The sequence below is a fragment of the Rhodamnia argentea genome, chromosome 5, assembly GCF_020921035.1.
Source record: "Rhodamnia argentea isolate NSW1041297 chromosome 5, ASM2092103v1, whole genome shotgun sequence".
In the NCBI taxonomy this organism is placed as follows: Eukaryota; Viridiplantae; Streptophyta; class Magnoliopsida; order Myrtales; family Myrtaceae; genus Rhodamnia; species Rhodamnia argentea.
In genome coordinates, this window is record NC_063154.1 from 12,647,386 (window position 1) to 12,663,240 (window position 15,855).

The window sequence follows — 15,855 nt, forward strand, 5'->3', positions numbered from 1 at the left end:
GAGGAAGAAGAAATGGCAGAAAAAAAAAAGAGAAGAGAAAAGAAAAGAGTAAACAAGTAAATGACTAAATAAAAATATTCAAAAAATATTAAAAATAATACTAAAAATTTTCTCTAGAGCGCCAACAATGCCACATGAGTGAGTTTCGGCCAAAATTGGCCGGATAAACTAAATTGATAAAAATGCAAAAGATTTAGAACTCAATTGATAAGAAAAGATTTATAATTGAAATGACATAATTATAATAAGGTTGAAATTTTTTTTGGTAATTTTTTGGTTGATCGGTGATGACGTGGTAGCTTGTATTGGTAATCTTGGTTTTAACGCCACAAACCACGAAACAACTCTGCGGCACGTGGAAAACGTGAAAGGACCCTTCGAAGACGATATAAAAACCTCCTCATTAATCTCTTTTCTCTCCAATCCCAAGTTCAGAGGGAGAGTGAGAGTGAGAGTGAGTGAGAGTGAGATGGTGAGTTTGGGAGAGATTCTTAAGCATCCGGACGAACTCTACCCGCTTCTGAAGCTAAAGATGATGGCAAGGAATGTCGAGAAGCAGATCCCTCGGCAGCCTCACTGGCGATTCTGCTACTCCATGCTCCGCAAGTTCTCCAAGACCTTCGCTTTCGTCATCGAACAGCTCCCCACTGAGCTTCGCGATGCGGTCAGCGCAGTTTTCAATTTTCATGTTCTTGTTGGAATATTTAAATATCCAACCATACATTCATATGACGGCTTAAGTTTTTTATAATAGTTAGGAGTGATCACACATGATATTAGAGTAAGAGTAACAAAAATGTATCAATTGTCCAAATGCTATTTGCTTTGAGCAGATATACCTCAAGCCAAAGAACTTTGTTAATACGAAAAGTCATTTTTGAAAACTTTTCCAAGCGTACGTATTTAATTATTTGTTATTTTTTTTATTTTCGATTTTTTTACCTTATGCATGGCGATCAGCCGAAGAAGAAAGAAAAAGAAAAAGAAAAAATAAAAAAGTTGACTTTTTAAAAGGAAAAGAAAATAAGAAAAAGAAAATAATTAATAACTAAATGGAGTGCACGGAGGAAATTCAAATTTGATTTTCCATACCGAAAGGCAGAAAATATTTTCTAGATCATTTTCAGGTTTCAATCAAATACTGAAAAATGTTATCATTTTCCTGAAAAATGGCTTGCTAGAAAATATGTTTCAAAAACATGAAATTTCTGCGAAACGAATGGAGGTCAAGGATCAATTTGCTGCAAAGATGAATTCGGGTTCATCAGTCTCACTACAGAATCAGACAAGTTAAAGCGTCATACTTGCTTAGATTGCCTGCAAATACTTGCAAGTAGCCCGATACTTATGGGGGACGACCCAAAGGAAATTACGCAAATTAATGATGACGCAAAACCCCTAAATTCATCAACTTTTGATGAAAAGTAAATTTTTTTACTTCTTCTAGTGATTTCAAAATTATTTATGGAGCAAAAAACTACCTCTGAAGTAGAAAAATGATGCTGCATAACCGAATATAAATGATATATATATATTTGCTTTTAACCTCGAAAAATCATCATGGTGCTATGACATGCCTTTCAATTTTAGCGACCCATTGTTTACCATTATTTTCGTGGAGAATTATGATGATTTGTAGCATGTACATCTTAATATTTTTTTGGGAAGTTCCTTTGCAAATCTAGAACCCTCTGCATTAATATCGGTCGTGCTCTTACTGTTGAGTTATGGATAAAGTTGCCACAAATGTGTGGTGACATATATATTGTTTTCTTCTACGAGTAAAATATGAATATGTTTTTTGAAAAGACTAAATATTTCTAATAAAGAAAAAGCTTAACCCCATGATTGAAATTGTTCAAATTCATCCTTTATAGAGAAATAGAAGGTCTTCCAGATAAATTTTCCATGGTTGAACTCATTTTATTTTGTGGGTTATTTCTGGCAAGGCCTTTCCACTTAAATATTCTCGAGATAGTAATAGAGTTAGGATTGAGTCATGCACGCTCAAATAGTATAATCCAGGCAGATGATGAGTCAATATTAATTCCTCTTTTTTTGACTATGAAGTGTTCATATGTTGACTTTTTGTATTCCACTAACTAGTGGGGAACCGTACGACTAATCTTACACACCTCTCTGATAAGTTCACCTAAAAATCAATTCCCCGACACACTTTCCTTTTCGTGCCAAATGGTCAGCATAAGACCAAGATTTTTGAATTTGGCATTTAGTTGATGGGAGGAGGTTCCTAAAATCTATCCTCCTCCTCTTTTTGGATTCAAATCTTTTCGGACTCTATTTATCTCTCTAATTAAATATTTTCACGTTTAGTGTTAGGCAAAAAAGAATAGACTAAACATAAAGAAAAATGATAGAATATTCAAATATTAACTTGCGCATTCATTTAAAAGTTTAAGCTTTTAAAATAATCTATAGTGATTACATAAATTTTCACAAATATTTTCTCGCTTTAGACATACCATTTGATGGCATGCAAGTGGCACACATGACACTTGGAGATCTCTAACAAGTCTGACGGACTGGATTTGACAGCATCTTGGTTATTGGTGAACAGTCTCCCAAGGGACTGATTTCTTTCCCTTCCGCGGTGGCAGAATCTCAGCTGTGAAAGCACATGCTATTAGCTAACCCATTTAAATGAAAAAATTACAAAAAAAGTCCTTATTTTTTTATTGTCGATTCAATCTTAAACCTTTTGTAATTTGTGTTACATCAGTGTTGGTTAGTTAAAATTTGCCGAATGGACTAAATTAGTACAATTACAAAATGTTGAGGACTGAATCCGCAAGAAAAAAAAATTTAGGACTGAATTGACATAATTGCAATAGATTTTAGACTTTTTTGGTAATTTTCCCCCATTTGAATTGTCATTGAGAGATAATTTCTTTTTCCTATACAACTGTTAAATCTGAATGTCAAAGAAAGTGCTACGGGCTCTCCTGACATGAACCACATCTAAGTATGATCTCGACTTGAATTGCAACCTATTACCCCTCATGTCAAGGCAGTTCTTGCTTTCTTTTGGTGCTTTCTCCTACCTCACCTCTGTTGTCTGCTAATCCAAATGCAAAAATCTTATGAACTGTTAGATTTGTTAATGCAAATGCCACTCGCGGCCAATGCGAATTCCAGTAGAATTGTTAGATTAGTTTTTCTCAATGTGCTTTTATCTCTTCAACTTTCTTTTGCATTTTTGCAGGTGTGCATACTTTATTTGGTCCTGCGAGCACTGGATACAGTTGGTTTGTCCCATAGCACTGCATTAATTCTCTTTGTCTTTCATCTGCAAGTTATTATGCTTTTTATCAAACATAGTGCATCTGTCCTAAATTACCGTCATTCCATTAGCACTTTTCGTTGGTTAACCTAAGCCAGCAATCCCTTATCTGTCAAAGATTAACTATAACGCGAACCCACTGGAGTTTCCCTTGTACATTACATTCATGGAAATATCTGTGTAGGCGAGAGCGAGTTCTTCATGTCTAAACTTGAGTTTATTTGTCGCCACTAACCATCATAAATGGAAGTGGAGCATGCTATTCTCTAGTTATTAAGGCCCCAGCCGATTCATCCGATGATATATGTTTTGAATTCTATTTTTTGTCAGTTGAATAATGCACACAAGAATCGGATTCAGGATTGGTCCTTAGTTCCTCTGCCTAGCTCTTGTTTGAATAATTGTTTCCAGCTCCCTAATGACATTAGTTGTGATTTTGTGCTGGAATTTTATTTCTTCTAATGTACCCCTTTCCAGAGGATGACACGAGCATACCTACTGATGTCAAAGTGCCTCTATTGCAAGCTTTTCATCAGCACGTGTTTGATAAGGCGTGGCATTTTTCATGTGAGTTAAACATGCTATCCTCCTCTTTCTTGCCACTTAAACCTTGCCCTCCTTTGTTGCTAACCTTTTCCTGACCTTTACATAAAATTCAGTTTGTTGAGTTCACCGACTTTGAGTTTTCTATTATGGTATTAAGGTGGTACAAAGGAGGGCAAGGTTTTAACGGACCAATTTCATCATGTTTCGATGGCTTTCCTGGAGCTGGGGAAAAGGTTACCAACTTATGATTTTTCTTTGTAATTATGATGTGAACATCTCTTGTGAGAAGAGGATAATCTATTCTTCTATTTGATATTCTTTAGCCTCTCAAATTAACCATGTGTGTTTTCTTTACCAACATACCTATAATGATCCCAGTTCTGAAACTGTATTATCATTGTCTACCAAATGTTCTTTGTGTTTTCATTGAGAATGAAAACTCAAAACTAATACTTTCCTGCAATTATCCCAAAATTGGCAAACTGTTTCTGCTGATTGACATGTTGACCGCTTTTCCTTTGTAAACTGTGGCTTTTGACTATACTTGCAGGTACCAAGAAGTACTTGAGGATATTACCAAAAGAATGGGAGCAGGAATGGCAAAATTTATTTGCAAAGAGGTTTGTGACATGTGATATGTGACACTTATGATACTTTCCAAGACCTGACCTTGATAAATAGCCATGCCGAACAAACTCTTACACAGATTATATGGTATATGGTTGTGCTTGGACTAGGTCAGTATGCAGCTAGTGCATAAGCCTTTCATGAGGAAAATCCTTGCCTCCAATGGATGAAAATTAATATGATAATGTTTTGTACAAGTATAGACTTTCTATTTGTTGATAGGCTGACACATACAACGGGTACTCGATCCTGCCTTTTTCGATAACCGTGGTCGAGTAAGGATTTGACCTTAGCTGTTTGGTACAACTCCTCCTAGTATTCACTCACTTACAAAAAATGGATTCATCTAGGACGTAGCATTTGGCCTTAATGACCATCCTTCCATCTTCCAAGGTCCACAGGCTTGTGAACTGCCTATTGACCCTACTGTGTGCCTTGTTTATGGTAACTGATCTGGCTGGATTGGAATGAGTTAGACCGAATTCTATTATCAAGAGGACTTAAGAGCTGGCAGTTTTCTTTTGCACAAAGCATTTCAAGGCTAGTTGTAGTCCTGCACCTTCTGGAAGAATTGTTTGTAGTGGAGATTAATCTGTTTAATAGGTCATGCAGTTATTTATTGTACAAAGAGTTCCACTAATTTCTTCGTCATTGCAGGTGGAAACAGTTGATGATTACAATGAATATTGCCACTATGTGTCAGGACTCGTAGGTTTAGGTCTGTCGAAGCTTTTCCATGCTTCTGGAGCTGAAGATCTGGCACCAGATTCTCTATCCAATTCAATGGCTTTGATCCTGCAGGTACTTAAAAGACGCTAAAGTTTCATGTACATGACCACATATTTTGGATGTCTAACATTGTTTTATGGATGTGAATATCAGAAACAAGACATAATTAAAGATTATTATGAAGATATCAATGAGACTCCAAAGTCACGCATGTTTTGGCCACGTCAGATTTGGAGTAAATACGTAAACAAACTCGAGGTATGCCTCTTAACATGTTTCGGGACTATTAAGTGTTTACAAAGATTGTGCTTAGGCGATTTTAGAATATAAAGTTGATTTTCCACCGCTTACTTTGTAGATGAATTGTTAAGATATTATGCACATATAATGTTGGATATCGTGCCACATGCAAATCCATATTTTCTCTTCCCTATGATTGGCTTGAATATCAACGTAGGACTTGAAGTATGAGGAGAACTCAGTGAAGGCAGTACAATGTTTGAATGAGATGGTGACAAATGCTTTGACACATGTTGAAGACAGTTTGACATACGTGTCCACTTTAAAGGATCCTGCTATATTCCGGTTTTGGGCTATTTTTCAGGTAATTGATAAATTCTTCAAGGCAACAGTGCTTCTTTGTGAACAGGAGTTCTCTCACATCCCTCTAATGTAGTAAAATCATAGGACGTAGATATCGAACAGGAGTTGAAATTTTGCTCATGAACATACTCCAAGCCCGCTCTCTGCACTTCTTCCCCTGCCCCTCTCTCTCACCCTCACTTGCGTGTTTAATGTTGATATTTTCTTGACAATGCGGTTAATCTTTTGATTATCTGGGAGAAGCTCCTTTGCCAACATTTTCTACATTTTCTAGATAATGGCAATTGGGAATTTAGCTTTATGCTACAACAATATTGAAGTTTTCAGAGGCGTAGTAAAGATCAGACCAGGTAAGAAAATGAGCTGCTGATATTTTCTTTCATCATTGAAATTAGCTTTCCTAGACACGATGAAATGATTAGGCCTACTAAAGAACTTGAATGGCACATAGCATTCAAAAGATAGTTTTACTAGGCCATTAGACATGAGAAATATATATAGCTTGTGCTGTATGTTCGTAGTAGTTCCGAGATAATGACTGCTCAATTATTCGATTTGTCTACCTATACTTTCCAGGTCTCGCTGCTAAAGTTAGGGATCGCACAAGAACAATGGCTGATGTTTATGGCGCTTTCTATGATTTTTCTTGCATGCTGAAGTCCAAGGTGCGCAAGCCAAAAAGTAGAATGCGTTGTCTTTTACACACGTACATTTAGCTATTTCTTCTTGAAAACGTACTGGACCTTATAACGTGCAAAATCTTCGGTGAACTGACTGGGATACAACAAACCAGATTGTAAAGGAAAGCTAATTGAATCCGAAGTGGACGTGACGGTGCTCCTTTATGCCTGTGAAGAGTGAATAAATGAACTGAAGTTCAGTCTTCTGCAATGATATTAAGTACCTATAATGCTAAATAGCAGAAGGGATTATAATTAAGCCTAAAAAAAGTTGCGGAATTTCTCTATTCTGTTTCCTGATTGTGGGGTGGAACTTGCTTGATGATCTGTTATTGCAACTTTTGGCTGCAATAGTAGCTGATGCTTTCATTTGTTACCCAGTTTTTCCATCTCCATGCCTTTCATTATTTAAATATAAAGTCTAAGAATGCTCCTCTAGGGGCCTACATGGCAACGATTCTGATTTTCTAATTTTGTTCTTCGGAACAAAAAAGGATGAAAATCATGTTTGGTAACGTAAATGATTCCAATTTCGATTCTGTTCCCAAGAATAATTTTGGAGCAAAAAAAAAAAAAAAATTGGTTCCGGAAAAAAGAGTTACTTTTGAGAATCACAAAATAGAATAAAGTCCACATCTTTCATTTTTCCCTCAACCTAAAACAGAACGAACTCTCATTTTTTTTAAAAATATATGAGATAATAAAAAAAATAAAAAAAATTGCAAAAAAAAATCTAAAAAATCAGAAAAATTTCAAAATATCCCTAAAAATAGAAGAAAATTAGCTTAGGCTAGTTTGACCTCATTTTCATAAATTTGACCCTAGATTCCCTAGGTTTCATAGATTTTAATTTTTTTAAGAAAATCATAAACATCTTTGAAATTAAACTCGAACAACATTTCTCTAAGCATGAACACGTTTAGAATACACTCAACTTTAGTAACGAAAGGGCATCGGTGGAACCACCGACGCAACCAAGTCCCTGGACCACATATTTCTTTGATTACGTAAATCAAACGATTTCCCCTAAGCGCTTGATAAGGTTTTCGGTCTACCTTTTCTCAAAGACTGGTGGCAACTTCATTTGCATGTACACATACACATGCCACCGATTACACTAAGATTGAGTCCGATATTTCCTCGTTGCGATTTGGTATAGGCATGGGAGGGCTAAGCTAATCTAAAATCATACACTAACCCAACATGGCCTTTCCTTTTTTAAGCTTAACATGACTTGTTATGACATGACAATTAGACAAAATAGAACGAAAAAATGTTACATGCAATATGCAATATGTTATATAAGAGAATCAATATGAATTAATCTTCAATTAATTTGAAATGTATGACGAAATTTTATAAAGTAACTATGTAATTATTTGACTTAAATGACAAAATTGGGAAGAGAAATTATTTTCGAGAAAAAAGAAATTGTGTAGTTATCAAACGCATTTTTGTTCCAGGAACAGAAATTTTATGCAATTACTAAACAAATTCTGATTCTTAAAAATTCATCTATGGGATAGAATCAGAAAAAATCAATTTTAATAAGAATAACTTTTTCGGATCAAAATCGTTAGAATGATCCTAATGCTAAATAATGCTTTTGGCTCCTGTAGGTGGACAAGAATGATCCTAATGCTACAAAAACATTAAGCATAATTGAGGGTATACAGAAGGCTGGCAGAGATTCTGGCCTCCTAAACAAAAGGTTTCCGCCCCCCCTTCTCTCGCGGTGGTGTAGAATTCAATTGTTCATTTGACTTGAGCAGACTTCTTTTGTGAATTTTGACAGGAAATCTTACATCCTTGCGACTGAACCCAGATACAGATCTGTCCTGGTGAGTTTACAACCATTTATCTTGCATTGTTTGGCTGTTCAAAGAACAATGTGATGAACAGTAACCCAAACAAAAGAGAGAAAAATAGCTTTTCATGATCTAAATTGCAGGTCACCGTTTTGCTCATTATACTGGCTATAATCGTCGCTCAACTCTCTGCAAGCAGATCCAGTAACTAGTGTGAGGTCTATTAGCATGATAAGCTCAACCTAAGATTGCTCCAAACTTGTCTTCTCAGTTCTCAGTTATCATTGTCCAACAACTTATATTCCATTGTTTTTTCTTGTGCAGGATGGGCTTTGTGCGAACACCAGCAAGTCATGGAGATTGTGTCGATGTAGATGCATCAGTTGTGAAGTTATGCTTCTATATATGTTTGCATCCTTCTTTTGGATATGTATGTAACTTGGTCCTTATGTATGTTTGAAGCACATTGGTGGTCCCGAACATAAGTGACCAACTCCTATTTTCAATTTCAAATAGTTTTTCTTCTGGGACATGTGATCTCGAACCATCCAAATATTAAATTGAATCCAATCTTCTCATCTTCAAGTATTTCATAGGAAGCTAATATAATCATGGTGGGGGAATTATCAAAAAAGGCCTAAATCTATTGAAATTGTACCAGTTTAATCACAAACCTTCCAATTTGACGAATTTAGTTATAAACATTTTGATGATTTGTCAATTTAATCCTAAACATCTTCAAAATTAATTCGTTTTGGCTAACTTTGACCAAACACTGTTGACTTGATGATCTAGCCAGCATCAACCAAGACGTCGCTTGGGTGGACAACTCTTGCAATTTTTTAAGAAAATCAAATTTTCAAATTTTCTTATTCTTTAATACATATTTTTCTTCTTTTTTTTTTCCAACTCTAGGTCGGTGACCGATGATGGTTGGCCGGCTACCTCGCCCCAAGGTTGAAAATAAAGAAAAGAAAATAGAAAAAAATGGAAAATTTCTTAACGTTTTCATAAATTTTTTTTAAAAAAAGTCATAAAATTGTTTACGTCGTCGTCCATGCCATAGGATGGCCGGGGCTAACTAGACATCCATAACAGCGATTTTCGACCAAAATTAGTCAGAAAGACTAAATTGGCAAATTGTCTAAAGGTTTATAACTAAATTAGAACAATTGAAAGATTTAGTACTAAATTGGTACAATTGAAAATTTTAGGACTAAATTGATCAAATTGATATGTTTAAAGCTGAATTGAATATGTACATTAGGTTCATGGATTTTTTAATAGTTTCTCCTAATTTTGGTCAATTCGAACTTACTATACTTCGTCCATTTGCAAGTGATTGCTAGAGAGTTAGGTGTTTTGACCTACAAAGTTTCTATTTGATGAATTGGCTTCGAATACTGCCGTAATGACATCAAATATTTTCCTAACAGTCCTTCAAGGCTGTGCCAAACAATGAACTCATACTACAGGATATATTAGATGATACTTTCCATTTATAATTTGCTTGCGCAATTTCCACTCTATTGTCAGCTCCTGACATCCCCCTATTATATAAATTGGCTATATTATCTTTGCAGGTCCCGATTTTGATTTATGATGATATCCTATCATTTTTTTTTAAATTTTGTTAAAAAGAAAACTACCCATGGTCCTCTCAAACAACACTTATTAAGGTCAAATGTGGGGTGCACTCTTGATTTAGGATTATTTCTTGCCTTCTTTCTCATTTTGTTGTTTTTTCCTTACAAGTAAGAGTGAAAAGACTCCACTACCCTTTACCAAAAAAATAAGACTCCATCTACCTGTTTGAGTACTCATTTTGTTTGATTATAAATTTAATATAAATTATGTTATAGTTTGTGTAATTTAACTACTCAACTTTCATTTTATTCAGTGAATCTAATAGTTCAATTTCTTTTTTCTTTTTTTTCATACCGTCATTGCTTGATATTTAAAAAGATACATTAAAAAAATGACAAAGTAAAGTACATGAAATATTCTAAACATCCCTTATTACCATGCAAATGCAAAAGAAAATGCACCCTCAAGCATTATCACATAGAATTCTATATATGTCTTGATTACATGGTATAATTGGCTGTTGACAAAAAAATATGGCAATTGTAATGGAATTATAAGCCAATTCATTCGAACCATTTGCAAACACACACACACACACACACACACACACACACACACACATATATTTTAATGCATTGGAAATTTTACTAAACAATCAATGAAAATAAATCACTACAATAATAACAAGTTACATATGCATCTTAATAGAAAATAATGTCCCTTCAGTTGATTGACTCCCCTAAAAAAGGTTACTCTCTCGAAAACAATATTTTACCTGAATCAAACAATAAAAATTTTCAATCACATCAATGAGAGTCATTATTGACTTAAACACATGTACATCAAGGAATAATTTTCAATCTATAGTGCGAGAAGCTCCAAAGAAACTTGTTGACATGATTGATTGTTGTTCGCCATTCGTAGTTTCATCATCAATGGATACGTTTACGCGATTTGGGTCCTATTCAATTTTATCTTCCATAGTGACTGCACTAACAAAAAAAAAAGTACTGTGAAATGTGAATAAATTGTACATAATGCATTTATCAATTACAATAGCCAATCTTTCAGCAAATTCTCATATATTTGTGCCATAATCGTGGTCGAAAAATTCACGATCATGAGGATTATCTAGAGAAATAATAATTGGCGGAATAAGTTTAGAAGACAAACATGGAGGCAATGTTGAAATGTAATGGGTGTGAAGAAGCGGTTATCCGTGAAAAAAAAAATAGTTGTTTGAAGGGGACAGGGGTAGTTTTGTTTTTTTAATAAAATTAAAACGAAAGAAAAATAAAAAAAAGTAAGAAATAATCTTAAATCCAGCGTGGGACCTGCAAAAAGATAATGTAGTTAATTTAATTGATAGGGGGTGCTACGAACAATAAGAAAATGGAAATAGTGCGAGCTTTGCAATTTACTTAGATTATGGTCATAGCCATTTATGTTAAGAAAAGCTTTGCAAGACTAAGAAAGTCAGACTTTAGTTGAGGATTCATCATTTCTTAAGGCCAAAGAATGCGTTCAACTTTTTCTTCCACCATTTAAACCGTATCTATTCTAGCCATCAACACTGAAAAGGCGTTACGTATTTATTTTACAATAGGCGTCACTAATTTTTCTTGATCAGGTCTGTTTTGCCAAAATTCTCTCACAACAAAATACTTTCACCAATATTAATTCTTTGGCTTTTAAATGTAGAAAACAGTCATGTGGTGATTCCAAACATGAGTGATCCAGAGTAAAAAAAATCAACACATAGAATGCATAAAGGTTTCAATAAAAATACGCCGGTGTGAACCAAGCCGGGGTTTAACTCAACGTAAAGGTTCCGAAAGTACAATCCTAGATGGTCAATACATAGAAACAAAAATGAAATTACATAGGCATAAACCAAACTAGAGTTTGACTCGATGAAGAGTCCTAGAAAGTATAATCCCTACCATTGACACCATTTTTTTATCCTTTTATTTTTATAAAATTTATTAAAAATACCACAAAAATTCATAAAATTGTATTAACTTTGGAAGCCTTGGCCAAGTCTCAGTAACTAGTTTTGAATAAAAAATATTTTTTTGAATTTTTTGGAATTTTTAATAATACTTTATATTAAAAAGTACCCCAAAAATAGAAAAAAAAAATAGCATTTGTGATAGGAACAATATGAAAAAAAAATAGCCATTAGTTTTCATTTAACCGCAATTGAATTTTGGTCACTTTAAATCCTAAAAGTTCGACCTAGGTCCTTGAGTTCTAAATTTTTTTCATTTAGGTCCCTAGTCGACCCAAAAATCTCAAATTAAGTTCTTTTTGGTTTTGTTTTGAATTTGGTCCAGTTATGACATTTGGTTCTTACACCTTTAATTGCATTTTAGTCTAATCACTTTCATGAATCGAGCAATTTGAAAATTGTTCCTACTTGAAATTTCAATTTAATCCCTCTTTTTCAAATCATGATCAATCAATCACCTTTTGGGTGATTTCATTAAGCCTCATCCAAAGGTTTTTCAACATTTTAAACTAATTGGTGCGATCGATTTGGCTTGGTTTGGTCATTCAATTCCTCAATTGGTCAATTTTTCTACTCGAGTTAAACTTTGGACTTAGGGTTTTTGGGCCAAATTAAACCATTTAATCTTGAGAGCATCATTTTTACATGAAATGCATGCTGTAGAATCCAATTTCAGCGTCAATTTTATGAAAATGGGTCATATTAATGCCAAATTGGACGAAATACAAAATCGGGTCACTCGAGTTGGTCCCGACCCGACCCGACCCGACCCGGTTTACATAGAAGCCGAATCTGCTTCATCCTTCCTCTCATGTACACATAGGATACCCATAGGAGAATGCCACAAAAATTCCTCATCAATTGTAGGTGCCCAAGTGACATCCTTTGCGGAGCAATATTCTAGATTGTTACCTCCATCGACCAGCGGTCCTTTCGGCACATGGGTAGTATGGGAAGCCAGCTGGCGAGGGCAATGGTTTTTTTTTTTTTTCACAAAGAATCTTGGTTGAGTAGGCAGATACAAGAAGAGCGCTCGCGATAGGAAAATTGGGGGCGGGGGGGATGAGAGAGGGGAAGACCATGTTTTCATGGAGGAGGAGAGTGGACAGAGAGCCGAAGGTAGAGAGGGAGAGTGAGAAAGGCGATCGGGAAGCTCACAGAGCCACCATTGGAGCCGAGCTCGGAAAAATCTTCTCGGACTTCATCATCATAAAGGAGGCACAACCGAGCTTGAAGATTGCTCCTCCGAGCTTCATGGGGTCCCAAGGAGTATCCCAAACTCCTTCGTTCGCACTCATAATGTGACATCCCGAAATTCCGATAATCATAAGATAATTGAATTCGATAGATTTTAACCACAAATTCATTTATGGTTAATAATATTGGATTTTCAAGGATTGAGAGACAATCGATGGACATTGAATTATTGAATTGAAAAGAATATTGAAAAATCCTAAGGCGCTGGATAAGGGAAATCAAGTCAGATTAAGCAAGTCGGGATAATCGAACCGTTGAACCGAAGCATCGAGACAATTTGAGCCCGAACCTAGCCCTAGCCGAATTTGAGAAGTGAATTTACCATTTTACCCCTAAAGGTAAATTTACTATTTTGACCTTTCCTTGAAATTACAATTCTATCCCTTTGCAAAATTACCATTTTACCCTTGGTGGTAAATTACCTTTTTGCCCTCAATTATTGGCTGTAAATAGATCAAATTGCCCTCACTTGTGAAATTACATTTTTGCCCCTAGCATTATTGGTAAAAGACAAAAGCCATCATTAAAAGTTTTTTTTTTACTTTGGCCCCACACTTCATCTTCTTCCCCTCCCTCTTTCCCCCCATTCGGCCAACGACACTCCTCCCTCTACCTCCATTGTCGCCGTTCCCCCAAGTTCCTTCATCACCGTCTTCCGCCGCCGCTCCACCGTGGGTTGCTGTCGCCCGTACACCACCATCCACCACCGAACCACCTCGCTATCATCACCGTTGTCCACTGTTGAACCGTCGTCGAGCCACCCACACAAGTCGAGCCACGCGCCACCAATTAGCCACCATCATGCACCGCCCATTTCGTAGCCGCGCCGCCCGCGTCACCGTCTTCATCGCCGCTAGTGTTAATTTATGAGTTAACATTCTAATCCCCGATTATGTTGTTAATTGCGTTTAGATATTAGTTTAGTTAATGTTAATTGTGGTTAGAATATGTTAACTTTGGTTAGGTTAGTTAACCTCGGTTGGGTTAATCAACCATAGTTGAGTTAATTAATCATAGTACTAAAATTGAATTAATCAATCATAGTTGAGTTAGTTAACTAAGGTTGAGTTAACTAATCGTAATTGGGTTAGTTAACCGTAGTTGAGTTAATTAACTATGGTTGGGTTAATTAATCATAGTCGGATTAAATAATGATGATTTGGTGATTGTGTGTATCTTTTAATGCGTATATTGACATGAAAATAATCACCTAGTTTGGGATTGAATTACTATACTGAAAGATGAATTTTTTTACGGGTAATTAAGGACGCACTAGGAGGTGGCGTCAAATTGCCATGTTCTTGTGTCCGAAAAATCCAGTATGGTGTAGAAATAAGGAATTCTAAGTTTGGCGAAAAACATATGTCTTTGTGATCACGTGTGAATTTTTTATTGCATTTTTAAGCGTGAAAAAATGCAATAAGTTGAGTTGTGAGCACGACCATGTTTGCATTAGGCTAAATGCGAATATATGAACCGGCATGATTGTCCGGTGTGCTCGTGTGATCACATGATGGAAACCATCACCCGATAGTACTTAGGGACGATGCTTGATATGTCTATGCCGACGGTAGTTTGGAATCACATGGCTTATCGGATGCCCAAAAGTCCGTGCCGATGGAACTTCGAAATCGCACGGTTGGCCGGATGTTGAGTCGCGGCTTGTGTCGAGCCGATGCTCCTTACAGGAATGTCCGATATGTCCGTACCGACGAAAGATTGAAATCACATGGTTTATTGGTTGCCATATCCGATGGGGACAAGACAATGCCCGGTCTTGCCGGAAGATCGCCAACCTTCAAGTTGTGCCGTGGCCGAGAGCGATCGTAATAATCGACACACATGTGTTGCATTATGCATGCGAGACCGTGATGGGTGTTTTGGTCGTGTGCCTTAGTTGATGTGTTGTTTATATAATGCCATGACGGGCATTGTACAAGGTATGAGCCAAGGCGGGGTGAGTGTGCTTGTGGTTCATGGTTGACTAGTTTGAGTCAATCGCCTGATTACGTAGTAACTAGGGCATTACGGAAGTCGCACGCTATTGATCCGCCGTCGACATTAACCTATATGTTTAAGCCACCTCGAGCGAATTGGCATCTTATTCGGACTTAGGGTGTTGACTCACGGAGATTTTATATCTCATTTGTTGTTGTTAACTATTTTCGGGCCCTTAATCATGGAGAACATACCAATTCGGTTTGGGGTGCCTGTCGATCAGATTCACGATGTCATGTCGCATCCGATCCCTAGGAGAAACCGTGTCTAGGAGCACTACGTAACGATGCTTTGGGTCGAGGAGGGGCTGGGGTACGTGGTACCTCACAACTTCAAGGCCTGGTTCGTCCATCACCGTGAGGTCCTCTTCGAGCCGATTCGAGGTTTTGACGGACCTCCAAGTGCAACCTTGAAGATCCGGACCTAGGACCCGATGGACATCGACACCCCTGATGGGAAGGTAGAGGACCTAGATTCTGATCCGGATGATGATCCCAAGACCTCGGCCGACTATTGGATCTAAGGAGAATGTGGACGCCGATCTCTTTTTGAGTAGCTTTGGAGTAGCATCAACCTCAACCCCGACCTGGTATTTTTTTATGGTTGCGGGAAGCGGCCCCGAGGTAGGGTTTGTATATACATACTTCCTAGGGTTAGCAGTAAATAAATAAAAAGAGCTTTTGTTGTATGATAGTTTTTGATTTCCTT

General features: G+C 36.5%; 1 protein-coding gene across 1 annotated transcript; it reads left to right on the forward strand.

The window, feature by feature from the left end:
* Positions 1 to 445: 445 nt before the first annotated feature.
* LOC115754611 (squalene synthase-like) lies at positions 446 to 8,816 on the forward strand. The gene is made up of 14 exons (XM_030693683.2): positions 446 to 664; positions 3,224 to 3,266; positions 3,779 to 3,868; positions 4,005 to 4,080; positions 4,398 to 4,467; positions 5,132 to 5,275; positions 5,357 to 5,461; positions 5,661 to 5,807; positions 6,081 to 6,156; positions 6,383 to 6,471; positions 8,106 to 8,197; positions 8,282 to 8,327; positions 8,438 to 8,507; positions 8,619 to 8,816. The coding sequence occupies exons 1-13, from the start codon at positions 470 to 472 to the stop codon at positions 8,504 to 8,506; spliced, it is 1,242 nt and encodes a 413-aa protein (XP_030549543.1). The 5' UTR covers positions 446 to 469; the 3' UTR covers position 8,507; positions 8,619 to 8,816.
* The last annotated feature ends 7,039 nt before the right edge of the window (positions 8,817 to 15,855 follow it).

Coding starts and splice junctions, on each gene's coding strand:
- LOC115754611 (XM_030693683.2), top strand. CDS start 470: ATGGTGAGTTTGGGAGAGATTCTTAAGCATCCGGACGAACTCTACCCG. Junction 4,468..5,131: donor CAAAATTTATTTGCAAAGAG/GTTTGTGACATG, acceptor TCGTCATTGCAG/GTGGAAACAGTTGATGATTA. Junction 6,472..8,105: donor CTTGCATGCTGAAGTCCAAG/GTGCGCAAGCCA, acceptor TGGCTCCTGTAG/GTGGACAAGAATGATCCTAA.